The 22034-nt window shown below is 41.4% G+C and overlaps 1 protein-coding gene across 3 annotated transcripts in view; it reads right to left on the bottom strand.

The window, feature by feature from the left end:
• cdh24b (cadherin 24, type 2b) overlaps window positions 1-22034 on the bottom strand; it is a 169935-nt gene that overhangs the window by 72050 nt on the left and 75851 nt on the right. For 2 of the 3 annotated variants that reach the window (XM_085388332.1, XM_085388333.1), the window contains exons 3-4: window positions 18681-18975; window positions 3575-3694 (exon numbers count right to left, since the gene is read on the bottom strand). In XM_085388332.1, coding sequence (XP_085244458.1) covers window positions 3575-3694; window positions 18681-18975 — 415 coding nt within the window. The remainder of the gene's footprint in view (window positions 1-3574; window positions 3695-18680; window positions 18976-22034) is intronic. The other variant, XM_085388334.1, reaches the window with a different exon arrangement.

The following is a 22034-nucleotide window of genomic DNA, read 5'->3' as shown; positions in this document are numbered from 1 at the left end:
ATTTGTAGTTTTATGTAGTTAGCTATAAAAAATAGTATTACAGTAAATGGACCGCTTGAATCCCCCATGCAAATATTAATGCAGGCAAACTACCATCAGGCCTCTGCAAAATATAGGTAACGTGCTAGATTAATTACTAATTTCTGAATTATTCATGCACCCTCTGTAAATCAGGTGGGCTAACCCGTGCAAGTTTATTTTGTATATTTTGCAGATAAATACAGTCATGTGAAAACAATGTTTTCATAGGACTCTATGCAGTCCTGTGAAAAACATCATCAGAGCTTCCATAGAAATTAAGAGGGTAAGTAACAGCTTGGTGCTGCTAATCAAATGAACATTGGTAACTAATCATTGGCACCTCTGTAACTGTTTTGGCAGTTTGCTGGTCTGGAGCATTGAGCTTAATGCAATGCTACAATCTTCCCAGGAGTGTCTGCTGGACAGATGAGATCAAAGCAGAGCCTTTTGGCCAAGACACACAGGACTGCACTTGGAGCAAACCAAGCATTGCATATCAACACAAACACTTGTTAAGCATGGTGGTGGAGGGTTGATGATTTGGGCTTGTTTTCCAACCACAGGACCTGGGCACCTTTTGGTCATTGAGTTAACCATGAACTACTCTTTATATCAAAGTATTCTGGAGCCAAATGTTGTCCAAAACTGGGTCATGCAATCAGGCAATGATCCCAAGCGAAGCAGTAAATCTAAAACAGAATAGCATTAAGGTGTTGCAATGAGCCGGTCAAAGTTTGGATCTTAATCTGACTGAAATGTTGCAGTGGGACTTTAAGCTGTGCATAAACAAATAATGCTGCAAAGAGGAGTGGGCCAAAATGTCTCCACAATGATCTGTGAGACAGATAAAATCATCCAGCTGTTTTACAAACTATTGAATCACAAGCCGTATTTAATTTCTCACAGGACTGCACAGAGCCCTATGAAAACATTCTTTTCACTTGACTGTATGTGTAACTATTCTCATAAATGATTAATTTAAAAGTCCTGACATCCACCAATCAAGTTACTTTTACAATGCACTGAAATCAATTGGGTAAGGTTCTGTTATGTGTGTAGAAGGTTTAGACACCAACAAGTGAGCTTTAAAACAAATAAGGTAAAAAAAACAAAACAATAAAAAAGTAGAGGAAAGCACAAAGAACAACCTGGGAACATGAGGAGAAGTGGAGGGCAAACAGATGGACGGACAACTGACCGAGGGAGAGAGAAAACTGTCAAGCGCACAAAAAAGTAAAAGATATCAAAGCAAAACAAACAAAAAAAAACTATGAAAGTACGAAAAACTAACACGGAGACAAACAGGAGGGCAGAGACAGAGGAGCATGGCCGACACGGTGAAAGGAAAACATCAGGAAACACAAGAAATGATATCAAATTCATTCAAACTTTACACAAACAGCATGGCAGCACCTTCAACAAATAAACTTGCTTTAATTTTAGATGGTGGCATCTCTGTTGGTACGGTGGTTTACTCATCCTTCCCATGACAACAGAACTGTAATTTTACTGGTGTACTTAAACAACAGACCAGTTTATGGCGTATAAAATTCAGCTTACGACACAATAAACTGTAAAGTTACCACTTATAGCAGTTGTTTTATCATTTCCAAAGCAATCCTCAATTTGTTTCTGTGTTAAAAGCCCGTAATTTGAGTTTAATCGGAGTGTTTTTAAAGTTCTGCTTTGCCCTTTCACAGCCTATTGGACGATATCGACGTGCGCCGTCACCGAGCTGCTTTTCCTGACAATGTGGCAGTTTTTCTGACATTTTGGAGACACTCACTTTCCATTTGACAGCTACAATATATAACTTAATGTCCCGTTGAAGGCGCACAGAAACACACGTACATAAACAGATATGTGAAAAGGGGGCTCATCTGGAAAAGACAAATCACCACGCTGCAGCAGATAGACATGCTGACAGAGCATAAAATCACGTTCTGTGTCTCATGCTCTTTAGCGGCACACAAAGACGAATCATTTACTCGTGTTCGACATCGATCACCTCCCCCGTGCAAATGACCTCATTCTGCTACATGTGATTGGATGTTGCACATCAAATTCTGCCCGCTCTCGCCAAGCATCAACCAAAAAACACCGGCCTGGATGACTTGGCAGCTCAAGGTGAATCACATTCAGCCTGGGCTGCTTTTGAATGCTAACGAACGAACAGGCAGAAATATGTCGAGCTTTCTGAGCAGAATTCATAAACAAACAAAGTAAATGTATGAGCGAACACGCTCGCCTCCGAGTGCACATTCTGAAAAAGACCCTCGGTGATGGAACCGACGAGAAATGGGGGGTGATTGAAAAGAGGGAGATAGGGAGTCGAGAAGAGGAGAGCGGACATGTTCGGAATGCTGAAGCTCTTCTGAAAGCACAGTGTCACGGCTAATACACACTGTGTGGAATTAGGCTTATATTTCAAAGAGTCCTGCAGCTCCCTTTGGTTATTTGAGAGGTCCTCACGTGCCGAGGCAATCAATTACCAGGCATTGACATTCAATGAGCAAAACACGAGTGCTGGCCACCTGTGACTGTGTGGGCAAAATAAACGCTCACATGGAGGCTCTCACTTCTACAGGCAGACAGAAAACAAAAATCTGAAAAAGTTAATAGATATGGAGTTTTACTGTGAAACTTAATGTCTCTTCAATGCGCGCTGCCTATCAAAACAGCACCTACAACATCAAGACAGTCAGTGCTCCATTTCTGACTAAACAGAGCTAAAAGTCCCCTCCAAGGTAGACTGCTAAAAAAGTAATCATCATAAAGTTAAATAAATAAATTAATAAATAAAGCGCCCTCCTCCGCCCTCAACCCCTAAACGCTCGACAATAAAACTTTTTGCCCTCAGGTGACGTGTGCGAGACTCCGACACGGTGACAACAGGCACGCCAGACGCCTTCTTGAAGCCCTTTTGTAATCTGCCCTGCATCAGAGATCATAAGCCTTCGCTGACGTGTGTCTTTAAACGTGTCTTTTTCGCTTTTGCTTCACCCAGAAATAATAATATTAGGCTGTTGTTCGGCACACGCAGCCTGGCAGCGTGAATACATTTCTGCCAGCTCATGCTGGAGCGAACCGCAGAGGGGGAAAGAGGTGGAGGTGGGGGGAGGGGGGGTGTGCTTGAAAGAGCAAGTGTGTATGTGTTTGATGGGGCACAAGTGGGAAAAGGGGAAGAGAGAAAGATGGATGACTAAGTGTGACAAGAGAATGGGAGTTGCACTGGGGGGGAAGTGTTGCTTTCAGTGTGTGTGTGTGTGAGAAAGTCAGAGACATGTTTCTGTACTCATGCATGCAGGTCCACGGGTTCCCCAGTGTTTCACTCCACCTGTGTCTCACACACACGTGTGCGTCTCCTTAGGCCGTCACACAGCACAGACATGTCGGGTACTGTGAAGACCGAGCTCAGCTGTTCGCTCCTGAACATCTTGCACGTATGTCGCTTTCCTGCTGCATGCGTGCGTGTTTGCCTTCTGAGATCTGCGCATCTTTTACATTCGTCCGCCCACGTGTGTTACACGCAAACGCACATAAGCACGCTCACCTGTCTGGGGATCGACAGAGAAGTACTGCTGGCCCTGCACCAGTGTGTACACGAGCTTGGCGCTGTTCCCATACGTCGGGTCATCAGCATCTGTCGCCGTCACCTGGATTATAGACGTGCCTGCGGGGAGGGCAGACGAGGAAGGAAGGACAAAAGGGAAATAAAGAAAAGGAGGAAAAAAAGAAGAAGAGAAAGGAAATAAGCAACAAAACAAGCCAGAGCTGGAGCTAAGTAGACAGACTACAGCGGTACTTTAAGAGCATAAGAAAGCATTATATCAAGACAACCTCCACTCTTCTCTCCCACTCCTTCTTTTTCAATCTCTCTCCGTCAGCAGCGTGACAAATAGTTTATCCTTCCCCCCCACCCACCCACACACACACACACACACACACACACACACACCCACCCACACACACACACACACACACTCTCTCTCCTTCATCTCTCTTGTCGCTCACCTTCCCCCCCCCCCCCCAATTCCCTCTGTCTCACTTCATTTCTCTTCATCTCTGTCTCCAATTCCCGTTTGCTTCCTCTCTCAATCGGACTGTCTGTCCCTTCAACAGGCCTCTCTCCCTCTCTCACCCTCTCCTAAATCTTCTTTCTACGGCTGTTGCTGAGTCAATTTGCCAGGAAATTTTTTGTGGGGTATATTTTCAACAAAAAATGAAACTATATGAATATATGAAGCGTAAACACTTTTCATATATCATGTATTTGTATGGTGCATGTCTGTATTTATACAGAAGTGTATGGGGAATGACTTCTTCCAACGGTACTCAGAGGCAGATGAGATGGAGGAGGAAGACGTGGATTTGAGGGAGCAGCTTCTATTCTATATTTGATCAAAGCCTTGAGAGAATCACTATGGAAGAAAAAAAAACAAAAGCCAACCACCACCACCAACAGCAACAACAACAAACGTGCAGTTTAAAGTACGCGTGTGCTTGCGTAGGGAGAGCAGAAAGGGGGCATGAGATCAACCGGTTACTGATCCATTGTGGGTAGTTAAGAATCAGAGCGGTTATTGACAGAAAGCAGATGTAAAGCACGTAAGCGCTGCACCTCAGAGAGCCAAAGACTGATGGGAGAGAGGTTTTGTTTGTTTCAAAGAAGACTTGGTGTGGATTCAGTTCGTCATGCAGTCGCACATGTAAAAACAAAAGATCATTTTAGTTTGTTACAACTAGGATCTCATTTTATAGCTCTTTTCATCTATAGTAGAAAGCAACGAAGTACATGTACATTTGACATATTTTACTGATGCTTATGCTTTGTCATATTAGCAAAGCTCAAGCTTGGCTGGATGTGTCTTACTTTCTACTTGACTGAACTGGTTTCACAGCAAGAAAATAACATAACATGAGCTTTGAACATACTGCCACAGCATCTCGTGTTTATGGACTTTATAGTTTTGCTTTATTTTGAGTATTTTCTGGTGATTGTATTACTTACTTTCCTGGTTATAGTTCTGTTCATATTGCTGGTTTGTTCCATTTTCAGTTCCTGTTTCTTTAGAGTTTATTTTTCATCCTCTTGTGTCAGTAAATTCGTGTTTGTTTTTCAATTCAGTTATCATGTTTCACTTCCTTCTTTATTTTGATAGTTATTTGTTCTTTGTGCCTTCTTTGAGGTTTCCCCTAGTCTCATTTTCCCTGACTTTACGCACCTGTGTGTCCAACCTGGTGTTTAAGTCTGACATAATTAGCCATTTCTGGGTCCAAACTCCGCTTTAAAGTTAAACAAACACTGCGGCATCACCGAGAGTTAAAAACTGTCTAAATCCTTTCATCTTTAATAAAATGATCAGCGTTGCTGCTTTACCAGGTGTAACAATTAAGTTTAACATCCAGGCATCCATGAAAAGAGGATTTATGAAATTTAACAGAGTTAGAAGTTAGCAGGAAGTTAACTTGCTAGCTTCCATCTAAAGATGACACACCATGTTCTGACTGAGAGATTTCTGAAAAATTAAAACGTACAGCTCTGCTATCACTTCCAAAATAAATGAAGACAGAAAACTAAACAGCAGCGATGTTTGTAGTGCTACTGATGTTGGGCTAGCTGGTATATAACGATGTGCTACGTGGTGGCGGGCTACAGAGCTATGGTTAGCATAATATAAACACAGTGAACAATTGAGATAATTCATCCACAATATGAAGTTAGTCATTAATATACTGCTGCATGGGCTGGGCTGTAGTTACATTGTAAGGTTTTAAAAACAGAGCTTTAAATTGAACAGTGGTAATAAAAACCAAGAGAGCCCAACAGTGATCATTGCCTTTTTTTCATGGGATGTGTTCAGATTAAATAGAACAAGATACCGAGCATTATAATATGTTAAAATCCCAGTAGCCTTAATAAATGCAGAGTAGTTTGGACCCGGAAGCAGGGTTCATACGTTATCACTTAAAGACCAGATTCCCATTATTTTCTTTCTTTAGGATTATTTCTACAGACTAGCATTAAAGGTTCGCTTGAGTTGTGCCCCCCACCCGCCAGAATTTGAGAACCACTGGGCTCAAGTGGAAGCTTCTGGAGGTAAATAAACAAACACGCTTTCAAAGGGCTTCAGACAAAGTTTCGAGTGCATTGATTCAAAAGATTCAAGACCGTTGTTGCCCTCCACAGAAGAGATCACAGCAAGAGCAAGGTATAGTGTGGGAGGTCAGTGATTATGCAAAGGTAGCCTGTAACCAGCTAAAGGTCTTTCTCACATTGGCTAATGTTCATATTCATGAGTTCAAGAGAGCACTGAAATCTGAATCTGTGCATAGCTTGGCTGCAGTGAGAAAGATTCTGCTCTCAAAAAGAGAAGCTGCTGCCTGTCTGTTGTTTTCCAAAGATCACGAGAACAAACCTGAAGGCTTTTGGAATAATGCAACAAATTTTGGTTTAAATAAGACACTTCATGTTTGGAGAAAGAAAGACACAATAATCCAGCATAAGAACCTTATCCCACCTGCAGTTACTGTCATCTGTATCAGTATGATGGTTTAGGTCTGTTTTTCTCCATTTGTGCCAGGTTAGCTTACCTTCAAAAGGGGAAGCAATGAATTCTGAATTCCACCAGCGATTTCTTAAAGAAAATGTCAGGACATTTCCCTGCGAACTGAATTTCAAGAGAAAGTGAGTCATGCAGTAAGACCATGACCCACAGCCAAAGATTAGTGAAAGAAGAATAAAGCCAATGGTTTGGAACGACCAAGTCAAAGTCCTGACCTTAATCCTATAGAAATGTTTTGGAATGAGCTGAAGGAAGCAGGAAACCCGCCAACATCAAACGCTGAAGCTTTTGTTAGAGGAGACGAAATCTCCTCTAAGTACTGATCGATAGTTACCAGAAACATTTAGTGGCGACTACAATTTCTACACAAGGGGTTCACACAAAGATGCTTTTACTTATCACAAATATATCTTATTGTATCATTTTTAGCAAAAAACTAAAAGACAACTGGTTCGTCTCAATGCATTTTTAAATTTTAAAGGGGTTTGAAGTGAAGCCACACATTACAACCACAATAATAACATAAACTGCTCAGAAAATGAAACAAACAAAGGGAACAGCTTTTATCAGCATCAAGTCATTTAAACTTGTGGGATATTGATCTGGTCAGTTAAGTATCAGAGGGGGGTTGTTAACAAGTTTCATCTGCTTTCGTGTTAATGACATTAACAACAAGTGCACTAGAGGGGCAACAATGAGACAAGCCCCAAAACAGGAATGTTTGTACAGGTAGAGGACACTGACATTTTCCCTCCTGATATTTTTGGGCTGTTTTTCACTAGTTTTGCATTTGGCTAGAGTCAGTGTCACTACTGGTAGCATGAGGTGATACCTGGACCCTACAGAGGTTGCACAGGTAGTCCAACTTCTCCAGGATAGCACATGAATACGTGCCATAGCCAACAGGTTTGCTATGTCTCCCGCACAGTCTCAAAAACATGGAGGAGATTACAGGACCGGTATCTGCTCCTTTGTGCAGGGAGGAACAGGATGAGCGCTGCCTGAGCTACAAAATGACCTCCAGCAGGACACTGGTGTGAATGTCTCTGATCAAACAATCAGGAACAGACTTCATGAGGGTGGCCTGAGGGCCTGACATCCTGACTGCTTCTAACATATCGTTTTTGTACTCTCTAGCTTGCCACATCATTATTTTCACTTTGATTTTCTGTGTTTCTGTGAATTCAGCCCTCTGTATGTTGATTTCATTTCCAGTCATCAGTATCCAGCACGACTGTCTTTTCTCACTGAAATCTGATGTGTTTCCAAAGTGTTCCTTTGATTTTTTTTTGACCAGTGCACAAAAATACCAAAAACATCATTTACAGGAACACATTTTATGCTGAATGAGTAGTTTTCTCTGACAAATAGATGTCATTAGATTTTATTTGCAAGCAAACAATCAATAATGTCACTCACAAACCTTCACCGAGTCAGTCGAATGGATTAACGATGTTTACAAGAGACGCTTCCGCTAAATACATTTGACAGTTCTGATGTGTTTGTCTAATCAGCTGGACCACTTTTTCCTCTTTCTCCATCTCATCTGGACAGTTATCTTGACAAGTATAATTTTACAGTAAACAGAAATGACTGTGAAGCCGGCAAAAATAACAACCGAGATTAAAGAAACTGGAGTTATACCCGAGAGTTGGCGCGCATTCTAGCAAATGCTTGATTTTTGAGTGTGTTATTTATGTGCTCTACTGTCTTACAATGCAATGCCCAAAGGAAATGAAGTGGCTGCTCAGAGCGGCAAAACATTAAACAAACTGCGCGGAAGTCTGATCTTGGAAATAAGAAAAAAAATGAATTAAATGAAAACCCAACTGTATTTATTTATTTATCCATCTCAGAGTACGGCTCACCCTGCTGTGGCATTTCAAACTCTGTGGGTTGTGATTGACGCCTGCTGGCGGGTGCAGTGCAACTACATGGTAAATATATCTATATATCTATGGTTTACCTACATCTGCTTTTAGTTTTAGTAAAAAGCCTGTAGTGTGTGTATTTTATTTGAGGGACTGAGACACAGTAAAAGAGCAGAACAGGAGAGGAATATTTTTCTGGACCCATGTTTTCAGATGTTTGGCCATTAATTTAATCCATTCTCAGTTTTGATTTCTCTCTCCACTTCTCCCATCTTCCTGCGAGCTTGAACGTAAATTATTACAGCGCTATGTGCACTTTATGTTTCAGTTCAAAGCACTCTACTATTGCAGCTTCGCTCCCAGACTACAAAGTATCTGCGTCTGAATGTCTTTATGTTTTTGGCTTTCTTTTTTCATATAGATATTGCAGATAAATGCAGAAGCACATAAGGAGCTAAGTAGACCAAAATGTTTCTTTTGACAGCAGTAAAATAAAAAATAAAAAACTAATCAAACTCAGGGATCAAACAATATACTTCTGAGGTTGATGCAACAAGTGCTAGGCGGAGGCGAAGCTATTGGCATGCACCCTTCCAACCGTGCTCCATGTATACAGCCACACTCCACAAGGATCCAATATTCACAGTGCTGTGCATCCAGCTAAAAGGAGCAGACCTACAGTAGTGTAAGACATCTGTCCTCTGGGGCAACAGGAACAAGACTCATTCCCCCAGCTATATATGTCTAAGAATATTGTTTTTTAAAATATTTATACTGAAGGTTAAACTTTAAATGTGAGTCATTCTCTTGCAATGCTGATACACATCTGACAAGATGTGTGTAACCAGTCGAGTGAATCCGACACAAAACGGGAACACGTTTCGAGCAGCGGATCAGGCTCGGTTCCAGCACACCTTGCATCAGCGTCTCGTTGCAATAGATGAGACATCCTCCATCCTCTCCTCCTCCCTCCCAATCTCACCCTTAAATGCGTGATGTAACGAGTGTTTGATAGGATCCTCGCCGCTGCATTCCTCAGTCACGCGTGCTGCAAAGCGCCTCGGTAAATATTGAATCGTCAAGTAAATATTGAATCTGTGATTGACTTCGATGCTTGTTTCCTGAAGGGGCAGCACGGCGGGTCTGTGTGCCGCGCTGGAATGGTAGCGCTGTGCAGGGTGGCTGCTGTGTTCGCTTCGGATTACTCCTCAACCCCCACCCACCCCTGTGGCTTGTCATGTCTTCACAATGTTGTGCTGTGGACATTTATGTGCTTCTTGTGCAGAGGAGTTTTTTTGTTTCCTGTTCTCATGCTGTCCTACCATGGAAGCATAGCATGAGTAGGGGTCTCTTTTTTTCCTCTTGTACTTTCCCCAGTGTAGTGTACATTTCAATGTTTTTTTCTGATTCTACCAATCTCTGACCTGTATCCCCATGTAATGTTTGTGCTATATGTGTAAGGTCGGGGGGGGGGGGTCCTATTTCACTGCAGGGCAACCTGCATGTGACGAATAAAGCTTTGATTGATTGATTGATTGATTGATTGACTGAACAACTCAATCTGAAGACGGAGCTGCTGTGCTGTGCCGGCAGGATGCTGGCGGGGTCATTATTCTAATCTGAATTAAACAATTCAGCGCAAGAGGGACCTTGATGTTTTGGAAAACCCTCTAAGAGGCAGATGGTGAGGACATCAGGCCAAATTTGCAGAACTTTTCTAAACAAACCAGTTTAGGGGTGAATTATTTCAAATAATACCCACTTTTCTGGCAAATTCTAAAGTTTTCCTGAAAGTAATTCTGCTCACTTTAAGAGGGAAGAGTGCCCCTTAAAGTAGAATTCATTTTCAAGGGTCTGAGCAGAGTTTAAATGGAGATTAGAGTACTTTTTGTACATACAAACTATTTCCTACAAGCCCTCTGCAGTCATGCTTTGAATTACAATCTTAGACACTTATTGTCACTCTGAGATCTCACTGCAATATGAGCGCAAAAATCCCCGACCGCCCCTCCTAATCTCTGCCCTCTCCTCGTATTTCATTCCTATTCCACGCATCCCAATCACCTTACATCTTTTTCGGCGGTCACAGAAATGTTATCGGGTCGCCGTGGCTGTGACATGAACTCTATCACCATGTTTCAAGTGAAAATGAAATAATTTTTTGGAATGAGGCAGATCAGGTTAGAACGTATTTTCATTTTCTGGATTTCCAGTTTCATTTAAATGTCGGTTTCGGGGCTTTAAAAAAAACCCTCCTCTCTATCCTCATGAATTCAGATGAAGTGTGCTGTTTTTTTTCCTGAGATAAACAGTGTCCCTCACATGGATGAAAAAGAAACAAAAACAGGAATTTCAAAATTGTGCTTTTAGATTGCGCAGCTGGTCCCCGCCGGCTGAGGTATTCGCGATTGATTTCTAATGGATTTAAAGGTGTTTGCCACGGAAACCTACTTTTTATTGCCTTTCCACGAATGGCTGCATGTATTCATTTTTGGGAGAAATCCATCCATCCTTTATGTCACAGCAAAAGCATTTCACAACACTTTGCTTCACAAACTGGGGCTCAATTTTCCCAAAAACCTCGTGCGAGTGCAATCACAGGGTACGAGCCCGGGTGGGTGTGACCAAGTAATTCTTGCCATTTTGATTCACAGTGCAGTGTGGGGAAAGAGGCTGGAGCAGTATGCATACATAATTAAGAGGCGGAATAGATTATTCACAGTTGGAGTCGAGACATGGTTTCAGTTATGGACAGTCACATCAGCTCATCATCCCGTTTTAAAGTGGATGTCAGTTTCCAAATGAGCTGAGAGGAAAGTTCAGGCTGGTAGAAAACTGAGTCCCAAAGCAGCAGCGCAGAATACGCGACTCGAGTATGAATAGACGGCCTCCCTAATAGGCAGATTATCCTCCTTTTTTTTATGTTGCTCCCTAAAATGTGTTTCTATTTGTACATTTGCTCGAGCGATTAAATGCTCTGTATTCAGTTACATACGGCATATTTGGTCCACATTTATATGCACACAATCAAGACCCAGCTGCATATGCTAAAACAAAAACAAGTCTGTTTAAGTCATTTACATGATTGCATAAGCTGGAGCTCCCATAATAATAATAACAGCTGTATGATCTTTCTAATAGCCCACACGGTTTGACCTTTGCATAATTATATGCTGCACATCTTTTAAATCAGCAAAGACGAAACATATGTAGTGTCTCAGTCCTGCCGCTGTGTGATGGCCACAGGTATTTAATCAACAAAAGGGAAAGGCCTCATACATCCTGCAAGCAGCTCTGGTGACAGTGTCATTAAAAATCAGCTATTAATCTAACTTATTACAGATTCTGCAAGCTTCCCATTTAAAATGAGTTCGTATTTGCATCTGACTTTTTAGATTTTGAAGAGGTTTGTGTGACTCTGTGTGTGTGTGTGTGTGTGTGTGTGTGTGTGTGTGTGTGTGTGTGTGTGTGTGTGTGTGTGTGTGTGTGTGTGTGTGTGTGTGTGCGCGCGTGTGCATATCTACTGGCTGCAGCCATGAAAATTTCTGTGTCTGGTGTGAGCAGGCAGAAACAGAGATGCAATTTCATGCCAAAAAGAGTAATAAAATTGAACAGCATCAGTTGACCTGTTCACTCCTGATAGAAAAAACTGGGAGCGAACGTGAGCACTTAACAGAAAAGTTTCACAAAAATCAAATCGAGTACTTTAAAACCACGACTTCGTGTTTTATATATTCTAGTTCCACTTCATGCATTATTGAAAACTCCGTTAAAGAAAGGTAAAGCCTCTATGTCCCATATGCTTTAATGGGATTTTAGCAGGACAAACGCCCTTCATCGCCTGGCCCTCGAGAAACTAGATCTAGGTGTTAGAATCTGAGAAGGGCACCAGTGAGTCCCCGGATCTTTGTATCCGGCTACATGAATACAAAGCTCTGCTGGAACAGCACAGAGAATATTCTCCTCCCAGCGGTCAATCAGGAGAGCAGATTTATAACACAAGTACATGTTTGTGCTGCTGTTTTAACAGTGCTTTTTGACTTTGAAGAGGTATAAAGCAATGATAGACACCCCATTAACATGTCATATGCATCACTGAGTTGAACATTCATTAGAAACAGAACAGGTTGTTTTTACTTAATTATTTTTCAGTCTTTTAAGTGTGATAATTTGTCATTTGCTTGAGGCTTAATTCGCTGCCAGTTCTGAATAGAATATCAGTTCGAGTGCACAAAAAGAAACTGTCAGGACTAATATTTAAATCATCTGACTATTCAAACCTTCATACCAAACCTCCAGTCCTCTGACGTTTAAAGAGCATGCAGGACCCAAGCTTTGACCACAAGACTGGACTTGTTTTCTGATGACTTTCACTTTGCCTTGAGATGTGCAGCTTGGTCTGTTGCTGATTATTATTTTCAGTCGCCAATTCCGATTTGTCTAACTTTCTTTACTCTGCAATTGCCCCTCCCTCCAAAATGCTGGCAGTAAGACGTCTGCGCTGCAGTGTTGAATCGCTTTGATTTCTTTCAACAAATTGTGACTGAAACTGAGTCGTGTTGGAGCTGGAGCTAATATTGAACAACAGCTACTTTTACTGAAATTACTGCAATCCAAAAAAAAAGAGAGAAGCTGTTGGAATCGGCTGTCTGTACGTGGCTTAGCACAGCTATGAAAATGGGGAAATGGGAGATGGATAGTTGGATACAATGACAACTTACCACTTTTTGTTTCAGAAAGGCAATGTGCAAATCAATAACCAGTCACAGTGGCTGTCATCTGCATCAAAATGCAGCCTGTTTAGATTTCTGTGCATGGCTGTCTTGTAGGCTAATTTGATGGGGACAGAATTGGATATCTCAATATCTCTTCATATTTCTGGTGATATCTATGTGTTGCTGATTTTAGGCACAAACACTACTTGGTTTGAGTTAACCGTGAAAATTTATTGGTTAGGGTTAGAAATAAACCCACCATGGTTTGACTTTCATGATGGTACCAGGGTCCAGAGTTCCCCTAAATCTAGAGGTGATGACACCAGGACAGATTTGATGTGCATTTATTCAAACAGCTTCTAGAGGTTGCTTAACTTTAAAATACAAGGGTAGGTCATTACAAGAGCTTGCGCAAACAACTAATGGAGTCGCTTCTTTGGGAAAGGGCAGTCTCTCTGAATTTTACTGTATGCAAACCAGCCTGAATGTGTGTCCCTTTAATTTCACAGAAGAAACTTCACCCTGTGCATAACTTAACCTTGAAGACAAGCCGGGGTGCTCTTAATGAAAATGTGCTTGGTGCTTTATTCTTAGCAATCTTTACAACTGTGATAATTTACCTTGAAACCCAGCACATGAAATGTAATTTCTAGCACTTGACATGAGTGTTAATGTATCTATTTATGCAGCACTGGTGCATTCACAAACATAGCTTCAATATCTCTCTATGCTCAGTGTAGTTATATATTATTTGGGCTTTTGATTCAAATCTGGTTCAAGCAGAATTAACCGGCAGCACCCAAAGACGCCATAAATGTTCAGTGCTCGTGATCAAAAATCCCCCCGACGTGAAACAGGTTTGGCAGAAATCTCATCGTGTGGGACTCGAGGGCATTTTTAAGGACCTTTTCTGTTTTGAATTTGAATCTGATCACGGAAATAAATGTTTTTATGCACATTTATTAAGAAGTAGTCCAATAATTGTGGCCTGGCAAGAAGAGCAGGTCCATTTTTGCGAGAGACAAAAAAAACACACTCTGATAAAACATTATGCAAATGTGGACCAGTGACATCAGCATGCAGATTTCTGCTTTCTTCTTGTGGACACAGTCAGGTGATATGCAGTGCGTATTAAAAAAAACAACAGCTTTCCAGATTCTTTTTAGAAGCTTTACTAAGCTGCATTTAATGTAAAGGCATTAAATGCAGGATTCAGACTGTGTCCTCAGTTGTAAATAAATCCTGAGCCCGCTTACTTTACTAAAAACTATCCACACACTGAACGTGTGCATTTAACCACAGCAGGTTTTCTCACAAACAATACCCATTTGAGACTTCATCGTGATGAAGGCTAAAAGGTCTGTGCACAAAACGGTGATTCAAAGTGAACAGCATCCCTGCAGGCACTAATGTTGTGGCCGCTGAACTGTATAAAGACTGTATGGCTGCAGCTGTCAAAATCCTCAAAAAGACTCCTCTGGCTACATTAATATGCTTATTATATTTCAATTATTAGCTCATGCTCACAAGGAAGTGATTTTCATAATTGGTGTTTATAATACATTGGATCTAACAGAGGTTTTAAATTTCGGTCTTTAGTGTTCAATTTAAAGACAATAACTGATAAAATCTCACTTTTTCATTGCATAATTGGCATATCTTTGCAGGGCCATACACACCACAAATTCTAGGCTGTTGACTAAAATTCCTTCCGACGATTCAGCCCCGGGAGATACAACTAATAAAACATACTGTCTAGCTTTGGTCAAGTGGGACATCCATCATTTAAGAGCCTGACAGCAGTCACTGGCTGCTACAATATTCTGATTAAACAGTAAACCAATAAAATGCTTCAGCCTCTGTTTGTATACAGAATGTAAGTTCAATAGCCCGATCTATCAAGTTTTATCTTATTCCTGCTCTTGATATTATTTATGATTTCATATTTGCTATTATTACTCCATCAGTCTGGAGAAAGGACATGAAAGACGAGAAAAAGGAATATGTGTGACGCGATGAAGTTTCCAGATACAATTTAAACCTGTGGAAATCAATATATGTTACCTCATGTTTGCAACGAGGTTCGCCTGTTAAACTAACAACTGCATAGGGTCCGTGCTGTCTTGTAGATAGTCAGCGGATTGCAGGCGGCTACTGAGCAAACCAAAGACATCAGAGAGTTGAGGTAATGAAATTAGAGGGCAGTTTTGAGCAGCTTTCCTTGTCTGTGAACACAAAAACTATGAGGAGCTGGTGAATAAGAGCAACAACAAGTAGCTACTAGGGGTGCAACGATACTCGTATCGATATTGAACAGTGCTTTCGGTTCGGTACGCATATGTATCGAACAATACAAAATTTTTAATTTATTTTATCAACTTTCCTTCTGACGATGCTGTCTGTGTTGAGCGCTCAGTGGATCTGCGCTCGACAGTGCAGCCTAGGCGGAGTAGTCGAACACAGATTCACTGAGCGCAGGGGGGCAAGCTAGCGAGACAGAAGTTAAGCTCTCCTTGCAACATGGCAAATTGAACCTCGCCCACCCTAATTCAGATCTGGCGTTTGGAACTATTTTGGTTTTCATGTGACGTATGACCCTGAAGGTAAGCACGTCATGGACAAAAGTAAAACGGTATGTCGGTTGTGCCACGCAATGCTCAATTACATTGGTGGGAACTAGTATGTTAGCACAGTTAGCTCGTTAACGTGTTGGCCGTCCAGCCCCACGCACAGGGCGATCCGCGGTAGCTCGTTAACGGAGATTTGCCGTGTTGTGACGTTAACGTCATTTCAGATTAACGCTGACAGCACTAGTGGGAACACAACGAATATGACTGCACATTTACTCCGACATCATCCTAGTGCAAAGACAAGTGGAAGCACACAAAAACAACAAGCACGCATGCTACAAACTTTACCCGAGTCATTTAGACAGCCGTTAGCACATGATTCTCCTTACGGGGACCTGATATGTTTAATATGCTGCTGAGAATATAGCCCAGAAGAAGCGAATAGTATAGCTTTTAGTTTGGAAAGAGCCATTTTTCTGTAATAAACTCTCTTTTCCAAAGATGAGTGATTTCTCGATCAGATAGATTTATTTTTTTATTACTTTGTTATTTCAGCAACATTAAATTTAAAAACTGTACTTTTGAGTTAAAATATATATTTATAATTTTAATAAATGACAAATTAAAAAGGCATGAACATTTTTTTTGTATCGAAAAACTATCGAACCGAACCGTGAATTTTGTGTATCGTTGCACCCCTAGTAGCTACATGTGGCAACAGTACTTTTAGACCGAGCACAGCTGGTGACAACAACATTATCATGAAAAGTATTGTGAGTTACAAAGTTTTGTATTAGTTTTACTAGTTAATTAATGTTAATTAATTGGGGCGACCGTGGCTTAGGGGGCTGGGAAGCGCATCTGTAACCGGAAGGTCGCCAGTTTGATTCCCGGGGTCTCTGTCCTGGTCGTTGTGTCCTTGGGCAAGACACTTGCCCAAGGACACAACGACCGCCTACTGGTGTTGGTCAGAGAGGCCGATGGCGCAATATGGCAGCCTCGCTTCTGTCAGTCTGCCCCAGGGCAGCTGTGGCTACAACTGTAGCTTGCCTCCAGCAGTGTGTGAATGTGAGAGTGAATGAATAGTGGCATTGTAAAGCACTTTGAGTGCCTTATAGCGCTATATAAATCCAATCCATTATTATTATTATTAATTGGTTCATATATTTTGTTACATGCTTTTGGACCAGAGCAACTTTTCCAAAGTTCTAGATTCTTCTCCTTGTTTGTGCGCTGGCACGCCCGATCTGATATCCCCGTGTTAGTGTTTTTAATAATGAAGTTGTCTGAGCATTCACCTAGCATTACCCAAGAAGTTAGCTAATGCTTTTAAAAAGGATCACTAGCAAACAAACATGAGTTACCTAAATTTGGCTACTGTAACAGCAGACCTTTAACTTGATAAAAATAGTTATTATATTGTATAAATTAATAATAGAAAGAAAAGCGCTTGAAATGCTTACAGTTTGTTCCAGAAGAGTTTGCATAAAGGTATTTCTTTCCCCCACACTGCAAAGCTATGACAATGCAACAATATGATTGGTCAGTTGCAATGGACCAACACTATTATGCTACTGCAGGAACAAGACAGACACGGGATATCAGATACACCTACTACAGGATCCTTGTTGAAAGATCAAAGTTAATAGAACGTGCTTTCTGGGGTAAGTTTTAGCTTGAGTGACAGTATTGTGACTTTAAAAAGTCTGTGTAAACAATAGCAGAGGAACTATAGAAAGACGTTAGTGGCATAAATTATAGACTGCTTCAAAAATGAAACAAAACAGTGGTAAATGAGCCGACAGCAGAGTTGTCAAAAAAATGTATAGCAAAAAAAAAATAAAAAATGAAAGATTATGTACTCATTTGCTACAGTACTTTTAGCAGTTATCTGATAGCCACATTAAATGTCTATTGTTATCTTTGAGGTGCTATAGCTAATAATAAGATGGTGATATTAATGTTGTTATCATTGCTACTGTGTGTAACATTAACAGACGGCGTTAATTCATCAGGATAACACAACTATTTGTGTCTTAAAAGCATTATCTTGATAAAAGTCTACCAGCAGCTACACAGAAGCTGTGGCAGCTTACCCTACCAACTCTATTTCATGGGCCATGTCAGCAGTAGCACACCATTACTTGAGACGACCTAAAAATATTCTTTTGTTTGCTTGTTGCACAGTTGTCTCTATAGTTGTCTATTATAGGTTTTTTACTCAATGGCAGATCTGCAACGCAATTCTAATTTGTTAAAGCTAGCTGCTAGCTTTTCCCCTAAACTTGCTACCTGGTCATACGGACACCATAAATGAAAGATAATATAAAAAAGCCAAAAGAGGATTGCATTAACATTAAAGTACCACATATTGGGTCTGAATTGGTGTGGTTTATTGGAAGCTATCCTTGGTCACAGAACAGCATTTGCTGCTAATGAGGGCACAAAGGATTAGTTAGTCTGACTTTTAGCTATCATTACCACCACCAGGAGCTGTAGTCTGCCAGAGAAAGCCTCTCTGGATGCTTTGTGTCTCCTTGCATACTTAATATAAAAACAATAATATCTGGTAATGTTACATTTTATAACTTAAAAGACCACAAAATGGGTTTTCTCAACTACACATCTCCCTTATAACTGCATTATTATTGCAAAACCCACTTCACACAATATGACACACACTGCTTTGATTAAGGTGTTTCGAACTGACTGCCAACTGGCATCATCTTACTGTTCCTATTGGCTTTGTGAAATAGAAAAAAAGCCATTAAAGGTAAGTAACCCCCTTGGGTAGTTACCCTCAATGAGTCACTAAAACTGTTTGGTCAAAGGCACCTGTTCATTTATTTATCTCATATCATTCACTGTGAAGCACAGCACACTGTTTAATCCTTACCCCCAAACTAACTCTAAACTAACCCTCCACCCGCCCAGTACCTATATTTGCCATCTCAGGTACGGTGGCGCTGTAGGGGCCTTCATCAAAGACAGGCGGGTTGTCGTTGATGTCCTGCACCCGAATTATGAACTGTGACGAGGGCTCCAGAGCACGGTCGGTCTGCCTGTCGGTGGCCGTGGCGATGAGACGATACTCGTCCTTCTCCTCACGGTCCAGCGGCTTGGTGACATGGATGTTACCCGTTTTCTCGTCTATCACAAAGACCGAGCCTGCCCCTTCGCCTCGCAGGACATACTTTGTGCGTCCATCATTCCTGTCCATGTCAGTGTGGAGCTGAGTGAGGACGGACAGAAATGGGAAAAAAGAAAGACAGGGAAAAATGGAAGCAAAGAGGAAGGAAACGGGTGGAAATGGTAAGGAAACAGTGGGGAAGAAAGACAAGAGTAAACACCAGTTAAAAATTAAGTTTGTTTTTTTGAGCCAGTCAGTGAAGACAAAAAACAAGCAGATTATCTTCTGCATGCCTCTAGGATATAATGAATTTGAAAAGAAGCAGACAAAAGAAATAGGCACAATACCCCCCTCTCTCACACAGACACACTTTCCTGCCATTGTGCTGTGTCTCATCTTTCTATTCCTGCAGTATGAGCAGTTATGAACCTGGATCTCCTTAATCTTAAAGCTATCCAGAACACATGCTCAAGTACTCACGCTTAAAGCCCCCATTCAGTTCCCAGCAGCTGTGGAAGAGGAGAGTTTACTAGTCTGTGCACATGCAACGCCTTGGCTATTTAATGAAAGCACCAAATCAAAGGAATAATAAACAGTAGGCCTATCAATTATTCTGTAACTAATAGGTGTGTATAAGTGAGGGTGGAGTTTGTGTGGCAATGGGACACGCAGTATCGATCGCAGCCCTGTTTTGAGGTTTATTGGATCAGCGCCTAGCGGGATGGCAGAGCAGCAGAGCGACCGGCATCCTCTCATGCAGGGAGAGGTAATATCAGGGAAGGCTCCACACTGTCCTCCGCGACTGACGAGAGACAAGCCAGCGGGATGTGGTGAGCACATCAAGATTCAATCTCATTACCCCCAAACCTACGTGGATCGAATAGAAACTGTGACCAAAAAAAGGAGCGCTAAAGTAGGCCCCGCTCGCAAGAAAGTGTGACATTGTGACTTTAGATGGAAAGGAGAGAGCAGAGAGGCGACTGGGGAGGGGATGGGTGGGTTTAGCTCAGGAAAGCATTGTTGCGTGGCAACAGCTAAGCACATTTGCTAAATGAAATGAGAATGGATACTGCGAATCGAAATGTTCATCTACTTTAAGGCTTGCTATTTTTCAAGTGGGGGGGGGGGGGGGGGGGGGGGGGGAATGGCGTGGATGTGCCAGCTTCATGGGGGGTAAACGATAAGCACGTGACAAGGCTTATTCATAAATAAGATGGCAGTCATAAGTCTAGACTGTCAGTTAAAAGTTAAAGCTAATTAAACAGCATGGCACAAAGTTAAACAGCACTTCACCTTCAGAAGATCTGTGTATTTTAATGACAACGTAAATTGGAAAATCTAAAGGCACACCCACCAACATGAGAGAGTGTTGCGTGAGCAGAATGCACAAGCTAGACATAGATGCACTGCTCTCCTGAATGTTTTTCTTTTCATGGACCTATAAATGAAAATGCAAGGCCTTCAATAACTAGCTTAAAAATCTTCATGTTAGCTTAGTTCCTCTAAGCTACTTTAGTTATCACATAGGAGACGTGCTCCTTTATGTATGACCCTCTCTGCACGTTGATCGCCTTGGGCAAACGGATTGACAGACAAGACAGATCAACATTCACGTCTGTCACATTTGCATGTCCAGCTGACTATTTATGTTCAGAGTTTATAATTGTCTTCATTGTCTCTGGGGGCCCAGCACATTTTCTCCTTCTACCTCCAGTCAAATGCCTGGTTGACTGGAAACATGTATATGTATGGGTTCTTGCAACTCTTTGAAATTGGATGACCAGTCATTTGTGACAGGACATGATGGAAAAGGATCACTTCCGACATATTTCTCTCATATGTCCTTGTTGGGGTTTAGAATTTACATTACAAATAACATGTAGCCCCTGTAGCCAAGACCACCTTGGCAAGTAATCTGAGTAATTTTGATGCAATTGTCCAAGAGACCAAGTGTAAGGAGTGGCAGCTGCTCAGGCTGAGAAAAGAAACAAAAAAACCCCAAACTGAACATAGCATTAGCTGAAGCACACTATGAAGAAACATCAGCTGACCTCAGTGCTAGACTACATGATCTGATACCAACTGATACCATTCAGTTGGCAGGCTTTATTTAAGCTGCTTTAACCTGTCTATAGGTGATGAACATCTGCAAGCTGCTTTGCAACCCACCTCTACATTTCAGTTCCATGTTGTGTATGATTTGATTTGGTCATATTACTGCCATATCTGTTGTCAAGGATCCCTGCTTCCATTTGTCATGGCCTCTTACCAATGCCTCCCTACTTTTGGCTTTCTGTCTGTGCACGTGGATGAGTAGGGTCCCAAAACAGAGACATTTAGGAGGCAAGTTGATTATGATGCAACTCGCTGCTGACATTTTCCACTGCAAAAATTTAGTGAGTGTTTAATATTCTTAACATCTCAATAATGAATCATCATGTTACTTTTATTAATTAGTTTCTCTTTTACCCACTTTCACTTCCCACCACTAACCTTCATTGAATGGGCCTCTTTCACAGCAGACTCTGAGTAGTCACAGCATGAAAAGCTCAAGAGCTGCTAATATCTAGTATCTCAATGAGTTACAGTATGAAGGAAGCCACAGTCTCACGACTCTGAAAAAAAGGTGTTAAAATGAATCAGGCCATAATTAATGCTTTTTTATATATATATTTTTTTACACCTTTTACTACACCTATACTATTGTGAAGAAAGCTGTTCCCAAGTTATATGACTAGCCTGTCACTCCCCCTAATCAGTTCAGCCACTCCTTATCTCTACCTGCCCATAAGCACAAACTCTTTACCAGTCTTTCACTACAATGCTTGTCCCTGGGCTACCGCCTGATTTTACCTTTGCTTTAGAACCTGGTTCCTCACTGCCTGTCTGCTTTTGAGCTCACAAAACACCTACATAAACTCTGACAAGGCACATTATTTACAACCCAATTAGGACCTGACCGTGCAAATTCAATTATGGCATGTCTCATTTCTGTCGAACACACTCCATACATGGCATCCATATGGATGAACTTCCAGCCACCACTTGAGATCAGATTTCCCAACTCAAATATATGTTATTGCACCACCTATAGTAATAAAGCAGATAAATGGTCTCTCCATGTACCTCATACCCTCGGTACAATATAGCAACCCTATTAG

Source organism: Rhamphochromis longiceps, linkage group LG18 (genome assembly GCF_057381845.1).
Source record: "Rhamphochromis longiceps isolate RC_006_pf linkage group LG18, R_longiceps_female_GT1.1, whole genome shotgun sequence".
Lineage (NCBI taxonomy): Eukaryota > Metazoa > Chordata > Actinopteri > Cichliformes > Cichlidae > Rhamphochromis > Rhamphochromis longiceps.
This window is presented reverse-complemented; position numbering and strand designations above follow the sequence as displayed.